At 42.9% G+C, this 23,294-nt stretch overlaps 1 protein-coding gene across 2 annotated transcripts in view; it reads right to left on the bottom strand.

The window, feature by feature from the left end:
- Positions 1-23,294, bottom strand: part of TBC1D22A (TBC1 domain family member 22A) — a 435,605-nt gene that overhangs the window by 261,681 nt on the left and 150,630 nt on the right. For both annotated transcript variants that reach the window (XM_075927774.2, XM_075927768.2), the window contains one exon: positions 18,189-18,295. In XM_075927774.2, the coding sequence (XP_075783889.1) occupies positions 18,189-18,295 (107 nt within the window). The remainder of the gene's footprint in view (positions 1-18,188; positions 18,296-23,294) is intronic.

Below are 23,294 nucleotides of genomic sequence, written 5' to 3'. Positions count from 1 at the left end.
AAGATCAGCTATTAGGAATTACAGTTTGTTTTCAAATTCTCTCCTAAGGGAAGGTTAAAGAACTTCAGAGTTCCCCACAGGAAAAATTTCCCAAGTGTGTCTTCCTGGATCCTCAAACGGGCTTTCTGCATGGCAGCATAGCACACAAAGTCAGGAAATCTGTGACCTTGGGGGGTTTAAGCAGAAGCCTTTAGTGGCAAGGTACTTTAAGGTCTCTTATAAGCCCCTCATCTTTTACACTCAGAGTGCCAGAGTGGTGATCAGCCTTGACAGCCTCTCAGTATATTCTTTGGTGTAATGCCTCCTTGTTGATTACACATCCCTCCTTCATAAATTCATATGTATATGGGACTCCCATTTTGCTGTCTCAGAATGATTAATATTCATGTTGACAGAGAGAAAAGGTGAATAAACATTCAGTGGAACTCTGTTTATCTGATCTAATTGGGATCAGGGCCAGATCGGAAAATCAAAAGTCCAAATCAATTGAAGAATAGGTGGTGGCGAATGGGCTGTCCACCCTAGGCATGGCAGGAGCCCCAGTCACCCAAGATGGATGGCCCCAGGCAGCAGGTGTTTCAGTTACTATGGTAAGCTGGATAATGAAGGCACAGATAAACGGGTTCTACTGTATTTTGTCTAAGAAAAAAACATGTGTGTCTCCAGAACTTGGCGTACCCATGGGGAAAAATTTATGAGCACCCACCAGCAGCGAGTTCCCTCCCTTCTTCCCCACCCCCAGAGCCTCCCATCCACTGGCAGCCTCTTCAATCAACTCTTTTCCATACCTTCCACCTGCTATAGATCAGCTGTTTCCTGGAGTGCAGGAGGAGGTACAAGGACAGGGCAGAACTGGGCAGGAAGAGGCAGGGGAGGAGTGGGGAAGGGAAGGAGCTGAGAAGGGTGGAGTGGGCACAGACGCAGGGGCCGAGTATCCTTTCCCTGGGGAAAGGAAGAAGCCAGCACTTGTATTCTACCTTGATACAGTCTTTAGAACTGTGGTATCCAACCACTTCTGAAGCAGTAGCCACCATAATGACTACTGCTATAGCCAACTAGCCATACTCTATAGCCAACTAGCCACACTCAACCAGCCACACATGACTAGTGGCTAGCGTGGTGGATCCCATGGCTTTAGAACATATTTCTAGCATACATACATAAAGAGCTCTTCACACAGTATTTGTACATGCACATCACAAACATTTTTAAAAATGACTAAGGAAGTCTTTTATTTAAGACTTCACATGACATTCTTTGGTGAACCAGAATACATATGCCAGAATCAGGATAGTCTTGAAATCTCTTTGCCAGTTGGCACTCAGGAGTTCAAAGACCACACATCAAAACATTTTCAAAGAGAATTAAACATGGTTTCTTGCTGGACACTGGTAAATATTGTTGAGATTGGTAACTGTAAAACAAGAGATATTGAAGAAACAAAAATGATACTGAGAAATTTGACAATAATAGTTACTATTAAATTTTCAAACACTTGAAGGGATCTGCTAAAACTATACAAAGAGTAACTTGTGATCAAATGTATCCTTACATCAGAAATATCAGAACACCAACACCAGCATGAATAAGGTTATGTCTACATTACAGCACCTATGTTGGCATAGTTATGTTAGTTAAACTATGCCAGTACACTGCCAAGTGTAGATGCAGCTTGCACCAATAGAAGATTTTCCATCAGTTTAGAACCACTAGCTCCCTGAACGACGGATTAGCTAAATTAACAGAAGCACTCTTCCATTAACACAGCTGCGTCTGCAAGTGGAGGTCTTGAGAACAAAGTTTTGAAAATCAGAGGTGTGGTTTTTCACATCCCTGACTTATGTAGATGTGTGACATAGGAGGAGTCTGCATTTACTAAGTCCTCTAAAGTGAAAAATAAGGAATAAGAAGCAGGTTCAACTATCTAGACTTAATACAAGGCAATAAAAACAACAGGGGGAATCCACTTTATGACAAGAATCTTAACTATGTCAAAAAGCAAATACCACTTACCTAATCTATTTATACAGCAATTATACTGCTACTTCTAGTAGCAGTTTCTATATTGCAAATAGTGTTGTGAAAATGAAAAACACACATCCACAAACATTTCTTAAAGAAGGGGAGGAAAACTAAAGATATTCTCCATCTTTACAATACTGGATTGGCTACTAGTAAATCCATGGCTTGGTACCTTCCTGACCAACTTTGGAACCTAGAATAAGACAACATAGGGGAAGAGATGAAACATAAGATATTATTTTTTCCATTAAAAAGACAAGCAAATGAAATTTGGGCCTCACTCTCCTTCTGACTCTTCTTAGTCTTTGGAGAGACAAGACTAAATGAACTGGTAACTCACTCCTTAACAACAGGTCTCACTCAGCATAACAATAAGCTATTTATTAAAGCTCCAATTCCCATTATAATAGTGTGTGCTAAGACACTGACTAGCATGCCAGATAGATGGAAGATAGAACAATACTACCAATCAATAGGGAGTCTATCTACTCTATTTTCATGTGTGTAGGTTCTTACACTGCACTCATCACTGTTGTACCTGAGCACACTGATTCCTCCTCTTCCCCACACACACACATCTTTTTGGACAAAAATCAGGTTATTTAAACTCCCTACAGCCACACTCACAGCAAAATATCAATATCCCTTTTTAGGTAAAATCTGAAAAAGTGATGAGGAGTCCTGTGGCACCTTATAGACTATCCGAAGTGTTGGAGCATAAGCTTCCATGGGCAAAGACCCACTTAGTCAGATACATGTCAAATCTGTTACTAGCCATGTGTTCGTACAGTACAGAGCATAATGGGGAACTTGTTTGGCACTATAGTGCTCCTGTCAATCATTCTGGGTGTTTTTTGGGGGTGGGATGGGAAGGAGGAAGAGGGAGAAAACCAGCAGTTTATCTGGTTTTGAATATAAATAGGATTCAAACAATTAACTTTGTTTGATCAAACAGAGAAAAGTATAAGAAAAATAACTGACAAAAGCAAGATACTTAAATATAGTTAAGACAGAGCAAAGAAACAACAAAAACAACTTATCAGAATAAATATAAGGAGAGCATAGAGTTGGATCTCTAGTCTAGTTCCCTATCTATTGACAGGCTTAATTTTGTTATTATAAAAAACCACTCATGGCAGGTATTTCCAACAGCAACTGATTCACTGTAGAAAAGAACTTAATATTTTCACATACTATTTCAAATGTTCTTTGTGAATGTTAAGCTTATTACTTCTTCTTGCATCATCACTGAAATATAATTGGTTGTTCCAAAATGTTTGTGTGTACAAGTGAGACTTGTAGAATTCAATAGGTGAATTCAATTTTTGGAAGTAAGAAGTCTACATGCATTAGTGAAAGTTCAACTAAGTTGTTTGAGCCCTTTCAAGGAAACCAGGTAAAGAAATACATTTTAATATATTTTATTCTCCATTGTTAATTAACACTAAATTTTTTATGCACTCAAATCCTGAAGTGTTCTTCGTGTTACTATTTCAAGCAATTATTTCTCTTTTTTTTTTTTTTGTATTTTTACATATACCTGGTTGTATCTTCTAACAAGTGTGTATTATATATCTTAGTCTACAGAAGAGTGAGGTGGGATTTGATAGCAGCCTTTAACTACCTGAATGGGATTCCAAAGAGGATGGAGAAAGGCTGTTCTAAGTAGTGACAGATGACAGAACAAGGCGCAATAGTCCCAAGTTGCAACAGGGGAGGTCTAGGTTGGATATTAAGAAACTATTTTACTAGGAGGGTAGTGAAGCACTTGAATGGATTACCTAGAGGGGCAGTGGAATCTCCATCCCTAGAGGTTTTTAAGTCCTAGGTTGACAAATCCCTGGCTGGGATGATTTACTCCTGCTTTGGGAAGGTGGTTAGATTTGATGACCTCCTAAGGTTTCTTTCAACCCTATGATTTTATGATCTTTTCTGATTTGGAAAATATATTATGCACTTCTTTTTTCATTCTTGCAAGATTTTTCTTAAAGGAGAACAAAAGCTTATTTTCTAGGTTTGTGTTGCATTTGTTTTGAAATGGGTCATTTATGAAGTATAACATAAGCAATGAATCGTATTTTACAAAGGTCAAATTAAAAAACTAGCTACATTTTTCAGATGCTGCTACTCAGAGAAAGCATACGGCTATTTACTTGAACTTGGATCAGGATAATTATATTTAAAATACCCTCGGGAAAGTAGAGTACTTTTCTTCAGTAAATGTTTCATAAACAATTTTATCAAAAGTGAGCCTTTTATGACCTTAATTAGTTTGTGGCCCTTGTGCAAAATGCCTAACCTGATGAAACATTCAAATTAGAAAGCAAGAAAGTGTTATGGAAGAATAATTATTTTATAAATAGTAATAGTGCCAAGAGCACAGCAATGCTTTTCCTGTACATACACTCTAGTTAAAGACCTTGTTCAGTCACATTAAAGTGGCAAATGCAAATAGGAACCTATTGTAAACTCTTCAGTGTTTTATGGAAAAGATAATCAGTAGCAGCCAGCAATTTTTCACCAGCAGAATAATAAAGAACAATGACATAATATTGTGGCCACAGAATTACCAAATAGGCAAGGAATATATGTAGCCTTTCTGCCTTCATCTAGTCGTACAATTTTTACTCCAGGAAACTAGCATACACTAAGTTATGATAAAATAAAACTACAAATGAATAAAGCATAATGAGACTGTTTTAAGCATAGTAGTGTGGGTTGTTCATTTTAACCAAGACCCAGAAAGGATCATGGCAAATCCTGTTACCTCCACATAAATCGAAGAAAGCAGAGCTAGCATTTTCATTTTAAACTGTAGACCAGGGCTACTCAACATGCAGCCCACAGGCCACGTGCAGCCCATTTGTTTGCGACCCGCGATGTGGTTTGGATTTACGAGGGGCTCAAGATGTGGCCCGTGGGTGGCAACCAAAACAAAAAAGTAGTCACTATAACGGTCTTCTGTTGATATGCATTTTAGGAGTTAAATTCTGCACTGTCATTGGTAATTAAGTTGCAGCCCTCGGCATGTGCTGCGAGTATCATTGTGGCCCCCAGGGCTTCCAAAGTTGAGTAGCCCTGCTCTAGATGCTGCTAAAATCCGCATCAAAACATGCACATTTACAATTAATATGCCAAGCACAGCCTGTTACAACTCCAGCTTATCTCCCAGAACAAAAAGTACAAGGTTCATTCAATCAGGCACTGAATTTTTAAAAAAATGCACGTCAGCAATACAGCCTTAAAAGAGAACATGCATTATCTTCTAACCAAGAGCTGATACAAAGTACTGATGGTCAGCTCACAGTAAGAAGAAAGAACAAGAAAATCTAGATATTACATAGGCCTGTGGTCTCCAACATTTTTACCCCCAAAATCACTTTTCAAATGTCAGGACAAGCCAAGATCTACCCCATTCCTTTCCCAAAACCCCACCCCTTCCTTGAGGCCCCGCCCTCTCTGTTCCCTTCCTCTCCATCACTTCCAATATCTCCAGCCATGATACACTCTGGCTGTGTCTACATTGGAAAGATTCAGCGCAAGTATTGAACTACACTGGCCGCAAGTATTTGCGCAAGAACACTGATGTTCTACCGTATGAAAGTATTTGCTTCTTGAGCAAATACTCTGACGCTCCCGCTCAGGGATAAGTGTTCTTGAGCAAGAGGCCAGTGTAGAGAAGTAAAATCAATTTTTGGCACAAGAAAGCCCAATGGCTAAAAGGGCAATCGGCGCTTTCTTGCACAAGAGAGCGTCTACACTGGCACGGATGCTTTTGCACAAAAGTAAATCTTTTGCGCAAAGGCACATGCCAATATAGACGCTCTCTTACTCAAATACTCTAACGCAAAAACTCTTGCATGTAGAGTATTTGCACTAAATCTTGCCAGTCTAGACGTAGCCTCTCAGGATATGGCTACACTGCTGCTTTTTTCGATCCTTCTGTTGGAAGAGGTTTTTCCAACATTTGGCCCATGTAGCCTGGGCCAAATGTCAGAAAAAACCCTTCTTTTTGAAGCCCCCTTATTCCTCATAGAATGAGGAATACATGGGCTGCCGAAAGAGTGTTTGCTCTTCCGCTAAAAAAAGCGGAAGAATAAACACGTCCCTGGATGCAGAAGAGTTTTCCTAGGATACCTCCAGTATCCTGGAAAAACTTGTTGTCTAGCCATACCCTCACTGGGTTGAGACAGGGGGTGCGGGCTTTGAGATGGGAATGAGGGATCTGGGTGTGAGAAGGGGTGAGAGATGCAAGCTCTGGGAAGAAATTTGGATGCAGGAAGATGTGGAGAAGGGGATGCTGGCTTGGAGAGGGGACTCCAGGCCGGGGTCAGGTGGAGGGTTGGGGTGCTGAGCAAGCCACAGACTTGTGGATGTGAGGGTGCAGGAGTTTGGGTGGAAGTGTGAGAGGGGCTCATGGCAGGGAGTTTGGGAGTATGATGGGCTCAGGACACAGATTTGCTATGTGTGGATGGTGCAGGAGTGTTGTGGCAGAAGACTAAGGATGTGGGGGTGCAGGAGTTTGGGGGATGTGAGAGGCTCAGGTCAGGGGGTTCTAGTGTATGATAAGCTCAGATTTGAGGTCAGGGGCGGTGGTACAGGAGTGTTATGATGCTGCACCCAGATGGGAGGCTGGCTCCAATTGGAGCGGGGAATCTGCTTTGAGTCATGGGTCACTGACCCACAGAAAAGTCAGTCGGGGCACATAAGTGAGATGCAAAACAACCACCACTCCAAACCCCCCCAAACCTCACTAATGTGGCCCTAATTGTGCTGGTGAGGGCAGACAGCTGAGTGCTGGGGCACTGTGCTAGGGCAGGGGACAAGGTGCTGCGGCAGGGTGCTAGGGCAGGGGACAGAGTGCTGGTGGGGCTGGGGCAGGGTACTTACGGGGGGGAAGTCTGGCCAGGGGGAGGGGACAGGGTCGGCTCGGGTCAGTACCTGGGGATCCTGCAGCCAGGTCTCAGGAAACGTGCACTGCTCCCTCCTCCCACAAACAGCCGGCACATTTCCTGAAATGCCAGGTCTGTGGCGTGCCAGCGACTTCCTTCCCTTGAAGCCTTCCTGCATGGGGGGTGGGAGGTAGGAATTCTGGGAGGAAGCGTGTGCCGGGGACTTCCTTCCCCCTCTTGCCTTCCTGTGTGGGGACGGGGGAGAGTCCTGGGACCATTCCAGCTCCATCTGCTCAGGCAGCAGTTGAAGCTGGTGCGGTCCCGGGACCACCACCACCCTGCAGGAAGGCAGCAAGGAGAAGGAAGTCCTGGCCATGCCACAGACTTGATATTTCAAGAAACATGCCAGCTGTTAGTGGGGGAGGGGGACAGGATGCTGGGCCTCAGGAAGCATGTGCACTGCTCCTCCCTCCCACAAACAGACGGCACGTTTCCTGAAATGCCAGGTCTGTGGCACACCTTCCCCCTTCCTGCAGGAGGGGCAGGTCCCAGGTAGCAGTGCTGCCTGAGCAGTTAGAGCTGGTGTGGTCCCAGGACCCTCCCCCTCTCTCCCCGTGCAGGAAGGCAGCAGGGGAAGGAAGTCACCGGCATGCCACAGACCTGGCATTTCAGGAAATGCGCTAGCTGTTTGTGGGAGGGGAGAGCAGCCCACACACTTCCTGAAACCCCAGAAGTGGCGCACAGCTGCAGGACTCTCCCTTCCCCTCCCCCCCACCCCTGAAGGAAGCCAGCGCTACCTCCATTGTTGCTGGAGGTAGCATCAGTATGGGCTTCTTCTTGTGGGTGGGGGGAAATGGGGAGTCACCGAACTCCTCGTGATTAACTGGTCGGGCCCCAGTCGATCATGATCAATGGGTTGGTGATCACGGACATAGGCTATCCAAAAAGCTTAAAATCAACTAATAGTCTAGCAGCACCTTAAAGACTAACAAAACAGATAGATGTTATCATGAGCTTTTGTGAGTACAACCCATTTCTTCAGATGAATGGAGTATTAAAAGCCCAGTTCCAAAAATAAATTGGGGCAGGGGGAAAAGGAAGAGAAAAAAATATATTTCATATGAAAAGCAGTCTTTAAGTTAAAATATTTTCAAAATATAAAGCATAAGTCTTTATATGCTAAATGGAAAAGAATTATATCAAAGAAAACCAAAACCCCTACCGATGGAGAATACGGAGTGCTTTGGGAATATCGTTTCCACATATTTACACAGACAAAAATCAACTTTCACCTGTGTTACACTACTATGACCATTTCTACAAAAGTTTAGAGATTTCCTATCTCATTCCCATGCATGTGCCCTCAAAAAACTAGAAAGAGAAGTACGGAGAAAGTTTTGAATATCATCTGCTCAGGTGATGGACCAACAACTGCTGACACACTTCTGAAATAAGCTTGCTTTCTGCATCAGCTGTTTCTAGAAAGGCGGGACAGACACAAGGGATTACCACTTACTAACACTTCTAACCGAAATGTCTTTCACTAATAAAATAATCTTGAAAGAAAATAAATAAAAAGGATATTCCTCAAGGACTTAAAACACAGGTAAGCAAATTCACTTGAGACCAGGAGAAGATCTGAAAGATATGGTGGAACATCACCAGAAAATACTAGGGATACATATAGACTACATCCCTCTGTTGGCAGAGGGATGTAAATGAAGCACTTCGAAAGTGCAAATGAAGCCAGGATTTAAATATCTTGTGCTTCGTTTGCATAATCACGTAATGGCCCTCTTTCAAAAAAAGCTCTATTTCGAAATTGAAACCCCAGTCTAGATGCACTTCTTTTGAAAATGGGGCATTTTTTTGAAAGATCCCGTAAACCTCATTTTTGCCCCATTTTTGAAAGAACCGTGTCTAGACTGCGGTTTCAATTTTGGAGCTTTTTTGAAAGAGCACCATTACGTGATTATGCAAACGAAGCATGGGATATTTAAATCCTGGCTTCATTTGCACTTTCAAAGTGCTTCATTTATATCCCTCTGCCAACAGAGGGATGTAGTCTAGATACACCATAAGGAAAAGAGTGCTTTAAACATTTCACTAATGGCAACATAAATAGTGATCTATTCTCCAATCAGCTCACTGAAAGCTGCAAATTAATCTTGACTGAAGCCAAGACTCAGCTAAAAACAATCCCTTGATGCCAATCCAAAGGAGAAAACATCTCATCTTGAAAAACAGATGTTGTTCTTAAAAACTGATCTAAGATTCCACTATAACCAAACAGATCTTTTTGAGTAAGAGTAGAACAGAGACTTTTACCTTGCTGCCCAAACTGGATGAAAAAGCTCAATATTGCCTTTCTCCAATGCAGGCATCAACACTATCTTTAAGCACATCTAAAACTACCATGCAAAGAACTGCTCCTTTAAAAGTGTTTGTATAGCTAAAGAGAAAGAGATTAGGATAAATTATTTAACTATTACTTAACTGTAAATTCTAAAGCTAACTTGTTTCCTGTATTTTGAGGTGACTATAGTGACAAGAGGCCAGCTACAACTCCATACAATACTCAGACAATAAATATCTTTATCATGTTGTAACAATATGATGCCCCCCCTTTGAGCATTAATGCAATATAACTTCTAACAGACAACTGTCTAAGACAATAGATTGTTACTACTTAGAATGTATACATTTCTCAGCAGTCAAAAGCGTTGGGATCTTTTAATAATATTCACCAAGACAAGGTCTCCACCCTAATAAGGTTACAGTTTGATAGGACACCTGGTAAGAATATGAAAAGCAGCAAGAATAATGAAGTGAAATAGAAAAAGGACTACAAACGTAGATCCTAGGTTAACTCTTTTGGCATGTACATTTCATAAAGCTGCGATTCAAATCATTTTAAAAGCGCAAAGTTTAACTCAATTCACTTGTAGAGGACTCAGCAAAATTAAGGCTTCAGAAAGGCAGGGGCAACCAACTGCTGAACAGCTACAGCCTTTTTGTTGTTGGCTTTTAAATTTTAAAATTTTCCAGAAATTTATCACTAACAAAAAAAAAAAAGGATTAGGTGAAAAAAATGGTAAAAAACAAAAATGAAGGACCAGGGAGGCCAAGGGTGACTGATATTCATGCAAAGGAGTAGGGAGTGGGGTGGGATAAATCTTCTATTCTTGGCATGCCTGTGGCTATAGTTGTCAGACCAACTCAGCTGCTGGTACCTGGATCCCTGCCTGTCTTGCTTCCCCACTATTCAAAGGAAGCAGATAGGGCCATGCTCTATGACAGTGGCCAAAAGGTGTCTGTTTCTGGAAAACAGAGATGGGCTATCACCCAGATCCCTACCCATCTGAACACTCTAAACAGTTGCTGATGGCAAACTGCATCTCAAGTCTTTACTACACAAATATAATAAAAAAACTCACCATTTTAAATTTCAAGCGCCAACCAGAAAAAACATGCCTGGCTATCACCGTAAAAGAAAAGCTTAGCCTTTTTACTACAAGAACTTTTCTGCCTTTCAAAATTCTTAGTTACTACTGAAATTCCCCTGTAGAGAGTCACCTATAAAACAGGATACTGATACTGCATATAATTTTAAGTGATGACCATTTAAATTTGGCAGTGATAAGCTTCTAAAATCCTTAAATGGCTATAGGCCTACTACTCGCTGCATTTTGGTAAGCATTGCTTAATGAGATGAGCTTCCCATTTCACTTACTGATATGATGATAAACTCTCAGTCTTTTTTCCCCCCTGTATAAGGGTGGTCTCTGTTTTGCTTGCAGACAATTGGTACACCTAAAACTAGAGTTACCAGATGTCTTTCAAAAAAATACCGGACACACAATCTCAGAATGGGAGGTGGGGGGACCGGCCAGGAGAGGAGACAGTTTGATCTGGAGGGAGTCAGGGGGAGCGGGGTTGAACGGGGTGGGGTGGGGGGGAGAACTGGCTGGCAGGAAGCAGGGCTGGCCAGGAGTGGGTCAGGGGAGATTGGGGAAGGAACCAGCTGGCAGGAAGCAGGGCTGTCTGGGAGGGGGTTGGGGGGAGCAGGGCTGGCCAGGGGAGAACCGGTCAGCAGGGAGCGGGGCTGACCCGGGTGCACGCAGATCCTGGGGTGCTGCCCATCCCGCGCATGGTCCCGTCAGGGCACATGGACGAGCCCAGCCCCGGGGATTCCATCCCGCCGCACCCCTGCCCACCTCCTCTCTACTGCATAGCTGCGTACTGCCTGGCTGGTAGACACGATCACGCAATACGCAACTATGTACTGATACTCATGATAACAATTACTTAATTAAAGAATATCAGACACTTATATGTCCGGTATTTTCTCAGTGTGTTTCCTGGACAGAAAGCTCAAATACCGGACTGTTTGGTTCAAAACCGGATACCTGGCAAACCTACCTAAAACTAGCATACAGCACTGAATTACACAATTCCTAGTGTAGACACAGGTATGCCAACAAAAAGTGCTTCAACTAATGTTATTCAAGCAGACGGTGTTCCCCCTCCAACAAAAAAACCTCCTTCTGTCAGTGTATGCTGCCTTTACACTGGGGGAAGGAGGGAGCATGGGGGAATAGGTTCTAGACTTGGGCCTAGTCTACACAACAAAGATGAGGGATATAAGCTGTCTTGTGTCAATTTAGCTTTCCATGTGTCTGCACTAAAATTTGTCTCCCACTAGTGATATCTCTCTATTACACCAACAGAGTAACACCACTTCCTCGAGCACCTTGAGGTTAATGATGTGTGAATATAGACACTTGTATCATTTGTGTCAATTCTAACAGTCCTTCAGCAGCTGTCCCATAACTTCTGACACTGATCACTGTTAAACCAGTATTAAACCTCTGGCCAAGGATTTTTTAATGCAGAAGCTTCCCCTCCCACTCAACCCTACTGTGAAACCATACACAATTTTAAAATGTCTCTTCCAGACATTAACCCAGCTTGGCAAGCACACCTAGCAGTCCTCCAGTGTCATGCATGCCTCACAGCTGACCATGCCTATTTGAGTCTTCATCATAGTCCAATCAGACCTAGCAAGTAAGCACAGGCAAGACAAATGCAGAGAAAGGAACCTTATATAATAAGTAAATATATTTCCCAGTACTACGATGGTGCCCCCAACTTAGCAGAGCATAACTATTGACTTTTAATTCATTTATTCTACCAGAAGCAGTAGCAGTAGCAGTATAACAAAGAGAAGTAGAGTTGTTATTTGCTTTTGATTCCCCTAAATTTCCTAACGAGTCAGGAGGGGCTTCGGGGATGGCTGGACATGCAGAACAGTTCGTTCATCTACAAAGGGAAATCCTGGATCCCTCAAAAGACCACGATAGAACTTTCATGGAGGTACTCTGCAATCCCCTCCACTAGGTTTCTAGGGACAGCAACCTTACTCCTTACACAACAGGAGGATAGTTTCCCACACCAGCTGGCAATAATAGGCACCATAGCAACATGGGCTAACAACATATGGAAAGCTTTGGAAGGCTATCAGCTGTTGTGCTCTTTGTCAGTCTGTTACCCTCAGTAGTGAAATATCAGCTAAAATCCCCATCATCTGTGGAAAACAGTGCCTGAATTCAAGCACTACAGTATACCCCTTTGTTTCTGAGCAATTTCTACCTCATTTCCCTTACTATGACTGGAAGTGTGAGTGGTGCCAGGCATAAACATACCAAGGCACAAGTATGTCTTGTTTAAAACTTCAGGGAAGCAAGGGAAAGGAGTGCTGAATTGGAAATTTGCTTTCTGCTGCGACTGTACTGTTAATGGTACCTCTGGGTATGTCTAGACTACATTTTTTTTAATTGCCCTTTCAAAATTAAATTGAAAGAATGCAGGGTTTTTTTTTGACATTGGTAAGCCTCAAATTATGAGGAAGGATGCCTTTTTTGAAACAGCTCTTTTGAAAGAAGGTGTGTGTGGACACAGAACAGAGACATTTTTCGACAGAGGAGCCAATCGAAAAATGCATAGGTTCCCTGGTGGCCATTATGTGAATAGCAATCAACACTTTCTTTCGAGAGAGCGTCCATGCAGTCTGGATGCTCTCTTTTGAAAAAGCAGATCACTTTTTTATCCTGTTTTGATGTGTGGACGCTCTCTTTTGAAAGAAGCTTGCAGTCTAGACATACCCTCAGTGTTTTACCCAGAGCTATCACTATTGTGGCATTGAGGGATTCCCCCTCCATCCCTGAGGAATGCTTGAGCCAGAAAAGTAGGAGATACAGACTTTCAATTACAAGTTCAGTGAGATCCTGCAAGCTACAACTGCATTAGACCATGAACAGAGAACTTGGAGGAGGAATATTGCAGGCTGTATGGAGAAGGAAACTGGGCAGAGAAAGATCCAGGTGTCAGAGTAGGGGGACATACCATGGAGCTTTCCCAGCAGCAAACACAGATGCTTCAGACTCTTATTCAGATTTTCAGACTCAGAAAACCAGGCTTTCCTCCCTCTGAGTCCATGGGGAACTGCAGAATACAGGCAGTCCCCGGGTTACATGGATCCGACTTACATCGGATCCCTACTTACAAATGGGGTGAGGCAACCCTGCACTAGCTGCTTCCCCCCAGCAGACCAGGGAGATGCGAAGCTAGCGCCCCCCCCAGGAGACCAGGGAGTCGTGGAGCGGCTTTTCTCAGCAGACACCTCAGCTTGAGAATAAAGGACTGAGGGAAGGGAGGTGTGGGAGAATAAAACTGAGCTCTGGAGAAATGTTTGGCTAGAGTTTCCCCTACAATATGTACCAGTTCCGACTTACATACAAATTCAACTTAAGAACAAACCTACAGTCCCTATCTTGTACGTAACCCGGGGACTGCCTGTAATGTTAATGTAGAGGCCTGTTTATTAGCTAGAGATAGAATTTTGGGTGTGAATGTATGATACTCTGAAATCCTTACACTTAATATGATATCCTTACTAATAAGAACAGAGACACTGGGTTTTTCATTTCCCACAACCAGATGAAGCTTTTAGTACAACAAGAAGAGATAAGAGATGGAGCTTAGTGCTATGGGGTATGGTGAGAGTGCAAAATATGGGCATACACTGCAACACTGTCTGGTTCTTCATTCCAGCCAAGGTCAAGAAGCTAATCAGGAGAGCTAAGGAAGGTGGAGGAGTAGGCATAAAGGATACTAAAAGCCAAAGAAAAGGCTAAACTTGGCCAGTACACAACCTAACTCCCCACCCCTACCATAGGATACAAAAGAGGAGAGATGAAGACCCCAGACTCATGAACCTCCAAAACAGAACACAACCGTAAGTTGGAAGACGGTGGACTGGGGTGTCCACAGCAGTGTAGTTGGGCCTGCTAAGAAAGAGGAGGAGGGAAGGGAGAAAAGAGACACAAGCAAGGATTTGTGGTGTCAGAGCTAAGAAGTAGTACATAAGGTAAAAGCTCTGTGGCATAAGAGTTCAGCACAGAACATTGGGAAACAGACTCTGTCAGTGTGGAGAGTTGGGATATGCTTGCTTGGAACATGAACAGCACATTCCCGCTCTTCCAACTTCTAGTCTTCTGCTTTCTCTCTTCATAACAAGAATTGGAGGAGGGGGTGAACAGAAAGCCCTCTGACACATAGTACCTTCCTCTGCTCACCTATCCTCCCCCAACTCCCAAAAAAATCAGGTGCCAAATTCCTACTGCTGCCACCCCACAACAAGGCCAGAAGTAAAAACTGACTTGTGAGAGCTATGGTTGATGTATGGATACATAAAATGGACATGAATGTCCCTTAAAATCTGTTCCATACATTTATTGAGGTTTTAATGTATTTGCTTTTAACTTGAAAGAATTTTTGAAGTGTTTTTGATACTCAATAAAACCCTATAGTTTGGAAAATGAATCCTTTTTACTGGTTCCAAATGTATGCTGCAGAATGACTAGTGATAACAAAAGCACCCACTATATTTTGACAGCTCATGTGATCAGTGACAAAACACAGTTAATAATCATAAAAGTACATCAAACATCACACAATTATTAAGTACATTGTTAGTTTTCTATATACAGATTAGGGATGTTATATACCTGTTAATTGAATAGCAGAGTAATCTCATGAATTCTTATCGGTTAGTGGACTATAGTAATTCATTTAACACTATACATGCATTTCTAAAAATCTTTGTGCTAAGCGAAAATGTGCTACGCAAGGTCAATTTTCCCATTAAAAATAATGGAAAAGGTAGGGGTTGCATTTCAGGTGGTGATGGCAAAGTCAATTTTTTGTTGGCGCTGTGTTGTCAACATCAACATTAGATATCTAGCAACACAAGATATCTAGCAACTCAAGTCACCAAGGTTTGTCAAAATACAAAGATAAACACATGAATAAGCGAAGGAGCACTGTGACCATATGTATTTATCCGCTCATGAGTATTACCACTGTTTTCACCAACTTATACTGCCGCGTGAAGTAGTCTTCCACTTGATTATTTTCGTGTTATTTCAGGGACGGTCCTGTTATTTGAGAAATGTTCCCCCAAAAAATCGTGCTTTTGCGAAAATGTGTTAAGCAAGCACATGTTAAACGAGCAATTACTGTATTCTACAGTCCCTGTGGGCGGGGCTGGCAGCCGGTGCACTCCAGCCCCAATCCCGAGGAGTCTCCTACCACTCTGCGTGGGGTGCCAGGTGGGAGTTGGTCCACAAGAAGAGCCAGTTTAGAAACCAGCTCCTCTCGTGGACCAGCTGCCTGTTGCTCCCAAACAGCAGGGCCAGATACAGCACAGTACACCACAATGCATCACTAGGGGCTCCCTCTTAAAGTGTCCGTTAGTCTCCCTCAGCATATAGCTGTGTTGAACTCTTCTAACTGCCCTTTCACCTAGCTGTTCAAACTCAGACAGCTGCTACACCTCTGCCGGAGCAGCAACTTTTCCCCCTTTGCTTCACAGATCTTATGCAGGACACAGCATGGATCTATTGCCATTAGCAGGGCTCGACAAATCAGTGTATCTACTTGCCTGGGGCGTGTAGATTTCAGCCAGTCGCTCCATTCACCGGCGGCGCATGCATGCACAATACGGGTCTGGCAAGTGGATTTCGCCACAGTTTGTCGAGCCCTGGCCATTAGGATATTTTTCTTCCTGTGAAATCTTGTGAGTAAACAATTTCAGTGTCCCTTCAGTTTATCCAAAGTACATTCATCTGTCACTCTGCATAGCTGAGCCAATAACTGAATCTTTACTTGCTGTGGTGGCAAGGGTACAGCTTCATTAGCCAGGGGAATATAGGGTTGGTGGGCTCCCCAAGATCACTACTGCCACTTCAATATCACCAATGGTAATCTGCTAGTCAGGAAAGAAAGTCCTTGCTTATAGTTTTTTTGATTAGCCTTGTTTAGTAGAGATGTGAGTGCAATGCACCTTTCCTAGTCACTCAACATTGATGTTGGTGAAGCATCACTAGTGACCCACCAGCATTTTCATTACCAAAGGGAAAAAAAAACTGTTCTCTTGATGTACTCTGTGACAAGGTGCTTTGGAGCCAACATAGGAATATTCATGACATCTATTGCTCCACTGCAGTTTTGGAAACCCACTGCTGCAAATGTGTCATGTCTTGCACATTGCTGAGAATCACAATCCTATGCAGCAGATGGTTAATCTTGTACACTTCCCTGACACAGCTCTCACAGTGGAGTTTCTTATACCAAAGTAACATCTGGTAGCAATCTAGTTTTCCAAGTTTTCACAGTGAGATCATCACTTTCTTCTCCACTGTTAATGCAGCTCTCATTTTGGTGTTCCTATGCTAAAGTCCTGCAGTGAACTCAACACAGAGAACTAGGAACGTGGTCTTGCACACCCAAAAGATCTACAGACACAGTTCACCATCCCAAGTTTGCATTGTATTGCAATTCCACCAGTCAGTGCTTGTTTCTTGAGCCAAGAAGTGGCACTACACCATTTATAGGAGTTCCATGAATGCCACCAGCCACGAGTTTGTTCTTGCTATGCCCCACAGCAATCTTATCCTCCAGGAAATCACTGTACTCTCCGTGGCTTTTAGTTCTGCAAATACCAGAGGACTGTGCACCCTGTGTTTGAAATGCTCATGACAGTCATGCAGATCTCTGCAGCTCCATGATTCTGTCAGATTGTGGACAGGAACAAATTACATGCAAGTTTGTGGAATTTTCAAATGGGCATGAAAATTATGGGATAAAGACCATATGAGATGGATAAAACTACATATTGGGAACTTGACCCTGAAGTCTGTTACCCCTTCACAACACACTTCTGCCCAATCACACATGGCCAGATCTTACCAAAACACAGCATACAGGATGGTGCTGAATTGTTCAGTGATATACCTACACATTACGCACCATCCACATTGTGCATATGGTACATTGTGCATATGCTTCTGTTGGCACTGCAGATACTCGCCAGAAATCCTTGTTTCAATGCACAATGTACCAACTATAGTGGCTTTATGCTAATGTAACATTCATCAGCAAAAGTATGTAATGCAGACATGCCTGTAGCATAAGGCAGTAAATGTAATTAAGTTAACGCAATTTGCTTTGTATGTTAGTGTTAAGGCATAGATTAATTTGAATTTCTTAATCTTATATTTTCACTGTTTGACTAATTATTAATCTCTTTTAGATTGTGCAGAATCCCTATGTTCAAAACAGAGAAGTTTAACTGAGATTTCATTTCCTCATGTAGATGATTCTAACTATTACAAACACATTTGTACTCCAACAGTTCATACATTATATTACATCACACACACACACACACACACACACACACACACACACACACTGCATTTGAGTGCACTTCGAACCAGGATAACCATTTAAAAGTTACTCTGCCAAAAAATGGACTTTCTGTAAAACAGTCAATTATAAAGAAAAAAATACAATTTCCCTTTTAGACCATTTTACATGCAGAGTTTGATCAACAAATGTAACAAAATCCTCCTGACAATCTCTACTAATAGACATCAAGAGCTTAAAACGTCTCCAGGATCACCACCTCTAACTCCATTCTCACATATACTAATGCACTAAGACATGTAGAAGTACTGTATGAAAAAAACAATGGGCAGCACTCTTTTAAACCCATTTCATCAAACTCTTGGCAGATTTTCATTTTGATGAAATTTATTTTTTTCCTCTGTTTCTCTTACATGTACTATTTCTTGACATCGTTAAAGCAGTTCAAAGCCATGGCATTAATCAGTTATTTTCACTAGTTAAGAACAGGAGAAATCAATTTACCTGAATGCCATCAAGCAACTTGCTCATGCACCAGTAACTGTCAGCTTCAATGTTCTGCAGCACTTCTTCAGGCAGACTGGAAACATCAAAATTTTCCACTTCTTCTGCTGCAAAAAAAGGGAGAAGGAAAAGGCAAGTCATTGAAGTGTGCAGAAGAAATAAAGCCAGGTTGAGAAAAATAACTAGTAACAAAGACAACCACCTTGTATTCAGAATCTTCAAAAAAGCTTCTCTAATGGGGCCTAAATGCATCATTTATTGTTCAACTATGTCATTTACAGGTTCTAAATGTTAATGAATATTTAATTTGTTGCAGACTGTGAAAATCTTGAATCATGTCAAATTAACTAGAATCCATATATAATAAATTATATATTCTAGACATTTTACACCTGAGAGAGGAGTATCAGCAACAATAAAATAGACCTCTACAATGTATAAACTTTTTTAAAAAACAGATTATCTGCAGTGTATATAGGTGTGCATGCACACAAACGTTACTTTGTTTCTTTTTTAAAACAAATAACTATCAAAACTATTCTTTCAAGGCATGAATTATCTCTTTTCAGTATTTGTATAGTGCCCCACACTGGGCCCTTATCCCAGACAAGTTCCTTGGCCACCAGTCTACAGATTCCATATCTCTCTGGCCCAATAAAAATTTGATTACTTATAAAAGTGGAAAACTGAAACAATAGGGAGATAGACAGACAAATACTACACCTCTGTTACAAGAATAGTGATAGAGATGTAGCCGTGTTAGTCTGGGGTAGCTGAAGCAAAATGCAGGACAATGTAGCACTTTAAAGACTAACAAGATGGTTTATTAGATGATGAGCTTTCGTGGGCCAGAGAAGTGGGTCTGGCCCACGAAAGCTCATCATCTAATAAACCATCTTGTTAGTCTTTAAAGTGCTACATTGTCCTGCATTTTGCCTCTGTTACAAGGGCGCTCACTTGGTTGTGGGAACCACAGCTCCACTTGATTCAGAGGATGGACTCAAAGCTGGGTCTCCCACAGTGAAGTTTCTTATCCACTGAGCTACTGGTTACTCTGGCGTGTGCGTCTTTCTTTTTCATGAAAATTTTTGAAAATCCTGAACTTTTTCAATATGGAATTTTTGTTTTCCAGACAATCGTTCTGGGATAGGAGCTGCCTACACCAAGATGTATGGTCTAACAAAGAATGAATCTTTGAAAGTTAAGCTGAGAGCAAGAGGCAGACCCTGCTCACAGAAATTGGCAAGAAAAGGGCTGATATTACAGAAACATTCATACCTAAGAAATACTAGGTACAGACCGTGAGTACATTTCAGAGGGGTCATAACAGAACACCTTGTTAAGAAACATCTTGGTGCCAACCCACACCCCACAAATAACATACATACCAATCCAGGTTCAGGACCAGGTCTAAATTGACAGCATGATGGATAGTAATGGAAACCCCCCATTCTATGAGGTAAGGGGTGGTAACTAGCTAACAGATGGTGGCAATCTGATACTTCAGGGGTGATTTGTAACTTGTTTGAACCTGTGTATAAAAAAGTTCACCCCAAAGAGTGGTCGTTGGCTGACTGTGGAGGGACACTAGAATCCAGAGCATTTAGTTGGGTGTTAGTCCATTGTGACATCCTACATATATACAGTGGCGAGTCAGTTTGCTGACAGCTAGTATTGTGCCTCGCTTGGCAATAAGCATCGAAAGCACCAGAGTACGTTTATCTGATTTGTGGTCTCTGAGTCTATCGCATTGACTAATTGCACATGATTAACACATTGGACAGGGAAACAAATGCACACATGCATGCAGCCAAAAGTTTATCATCATTGATGGAGTAGAGGACCTATCAGGAACCCATTGGTATGGCTTCACCTGACAACATCTGTCTTTGCACAGTTGTAAATACCCATTAACTGAGAAGATGAGAATCCACAGTGTAGCATCCTAATACTCTCCCCCACACCTGCAGCAAGTTGTAGCAGCCGAGGTGCTGCTCTAGTTTGTCCCAGTTGGTTGTGAGATCTAAAGAACTATGTGCCATCTTAGGATAGGTTCACAAATTCCACTTGATCCCTACCATGCTTGCTAAAACAGAGGCTGTTGGCAGCAAGACAGCTGTAACTCAGAAATTCGTAGCAGGGAACTCCTGGGCTGTTTCTACTCCCCTTGTAGCCCTTCAGTTTCACAAAGGGAACAAAACGAGATAGACAATCTGACCAAAAGCACTAGTTGTGGTCCTTGATCTTTTTAGAAATAATGTTTGACCCTCATGCTGTCAATGTTGCACATCACTACATCATCCAAGTTAACATGCTAGAGAACAGAAACAATTCTTAGCAGGAGCCGTAACTAAAAGAGTTGTGTGTGTTTGTTTTGCTGTAGCGTGTGAATTTGAACCTTTAAGGAACCCATTTCCATATATTTTGAAATAAAGAAAAAGAAAACTTCTCAAAGATGTGCCATAAATGTGTCTGTTTCCCTGGCATTACCCATAAGCGGACAGGGGACAGGGGACTGCAGACAGGGGAGTTGAAGAGGGAGAGCAAAGCGACCCCACCGCCGAAGAGGCTACCCAGTGAGAGTACAAGCTGTGGTGTGAGTGTGTGTGTGTGCCTGACTGTTTGAATTTTACAGTTTGAAGTGTGAATTGAGTCTGATTCCAGGGAGTGCTAGCAGTTTCAGTTTCAGCTTCTGTGGCAGTTGGGACTGAGAGCCTGCCATTGTTCCCTTGATTGCCTCTGATTAGCCTCAGGCTCAGCCTTCTCCTGTGTGACTCAGAAGGGGGCAGGCCTGACCTAGGCAAGCAGGCTTTAAAAAGCCAGAGCAGTGCGACCAGGGGAGCGAAGCGGACAGGGGACTGCAGACAGGGGAGTTGAAGAGGGAGTGACTGATGGTGATGAATTCCTGGACAGTATTCCTGTGGAGTCCACGGAGGTCAGTGTCCTAGGATGTGGGATTGTTGACCAGCCACTTATGGAGGAGGCAGTGGTGCAGGGTGAGCACTGGCAGCTGGTTACTTCCGGCAGCGGGCAGTGTTCCACCCCTGCTCCTAACCCTCCCACTGTGTTGTTACATAACCGTTACACTTTACTTTCAGCAGGAGACAAGGAGTCACCCCCCACAGTGGAGGAGACCAGGCCTTGCACCACCAAAGTTGAGCAGTCTCCTGCCACCACTGCGAGGAGGAAACGTAGGGTAGTGGTGGTTGGAGACTCTCTTCTGAGGGGAACGGAGGTACCCATCTTTCGCCCTGACAGCTCATCTCGAGAGGTATGCTGTCTGCCAGGGGCCCATATCCGAGATGTTACGGAGGCATTGTCGAGGATTATCCGGCCCTCTGACTACTACCCCATGCTACTCATCCACGTGGGCACAAATGATACTGCCAGGTGTGACACTGAGCGGATCAAGTGTGACTACAGGGCTTTGGGAGTACAGGTGAAGGAGTTTGGAGCGCAGGTGGTATTCTCTTCTATCCTTCCTGTCAAAGGTAGGGGCCCGGGCAGAGAGGTGCATCCTGGAGGTGAATGCCTGGCTGCGACGATGGTGTCGCCAGGAGGAATTCGGCTTCCTTGATCACGGGGTGCTCTTCCAGGAAGGACTGCTTGGCGGAGATGGAGTTCACCTTTCCAGGAGCGGGAAGGCCTTGTTTGGACACAGACTGACTAACCTTGTGAGGAGGGCTTTAAACTAGTTTTGTTGGGGGCAGGTGAGCAAAGCCCACAGGTAAGTGCTGCATGTGCGGTACTGGGAGATGGGTTGGAAATGGGGGGAACTACGGCCTATAATGGCAAGGAGAAAGGAGGGTCAGGGCACAACAGGGAGGCAAGATCGAATCAGTATCTTAGATGCCTATATACAAATGCAAGAAGTATGGGTAATAAGCAGGAAGAACTGGAATTGCTAACCAATAAATACAACTATGATATCATTGGTATTACAGAAACCTGGTGGGATGGGACGCATGATTGGAATGTTGGTATGGAAGGGTACGGCTTGCTCAGGAAGGACAGACAGGGAAAAAAGGGAGGAGGGGTTGCCTTGTATATTAAAAATGTACACACTTGGACTGAAGTGGAGATGAATGTAGGAGATAGCTGTGTAGAGAGTCTCTGGGTTAAGCTAAAAGGGGTAAAAAACGAGGGTGATATCATGCTAGGAGTCTACTACAGGCCACCTGGCTAGGTGGAAGAGGTGGATGAGGCCTTTTTTAAACAATTAACAAAACTATCCAAAGCCCAAGATTTGGTGGTGATGGGGGACTTCAACTATCCAGACATATGTTGGGAAACTAACACAGCGAGGCACAGGCTATCCAATAAGTTTCTGGACTGCATTGGAGACAACTTTCTGTTTCAGAAGGTTGAAAAAGCTACCAGAGGAGAAGCTGTTCTGGATTTGGTTTTAACAAATAGGTTGAGAACTTGAAAGTGGAAGACAGAATAGGGGACAGTGATCACGAAATAATAGAGTTCATGATCTTAAGGAAAGGTAGAAGGGAGACCAGCACAATTGAGGTAATGGATTTCAGGAAGGCAGATTTTGATAAGCTCAGAGAACTTGTAGGTAAGGTCCCATGGGAAGCAAGACTGAAGGGAAAAACAACTGAGGAGAGTTGGAAGTATTTCAAAGGGACGTTGTTAAGGGCCCAAAAGCAAACAATTCCGCTGTGTAGGAAAGATAGAAAATACGGCAAAAGACCAGCTTGGCTTAACAAGGAGATCTTGCACGATCTCAAAATAAAAAAGGAGTCATATAAAAAATGGAAACTAGGACAACTAACAAAGGAGGAATATAGGCAAGCAACACGGGAATGCAGGGGCAAGATTAGAAAGGCAAAGGCGCAAAATGAGATCAAACTAGCTACAGGCATAAAGGGAAACAAGAAGACTTTTTATAAATACATTAAAAGCAAGAGGAAGACCAAGGACAGGGTAGGCCCACTGCTTAGTGAGGAGGGAGAAGCAGTAACAGGAAACTTGGAAACGGCGGAGATGCTCAATGACTTCTTTGTTTCGGTCTTCACCGAGAAGTCTGGAGGTGTGCCTAACGTAGTGAATACAAGCAGAAAGAGGGTAAGTTTAGAAGATAGGATACACAAAGAA

Source organism: Pelodiscus sinensis, chromosome 1, assembly GCF_052426305.1.
Source record: "Pelodiscus sinensis isolate ZL-2025 chromosome 1, ASM5242630v1, whole genome shotgun sequence".
Taxonomy (NCBI): domain Eukaryota; kingdom Metazoa; phylum Chordata; order Testudines; family Trionychidae; genus Pelodiscus; species Pelodiscus sinensis.
This window is presented reverse-complemented; position numbering and strand designations above follow the sequence as displayed.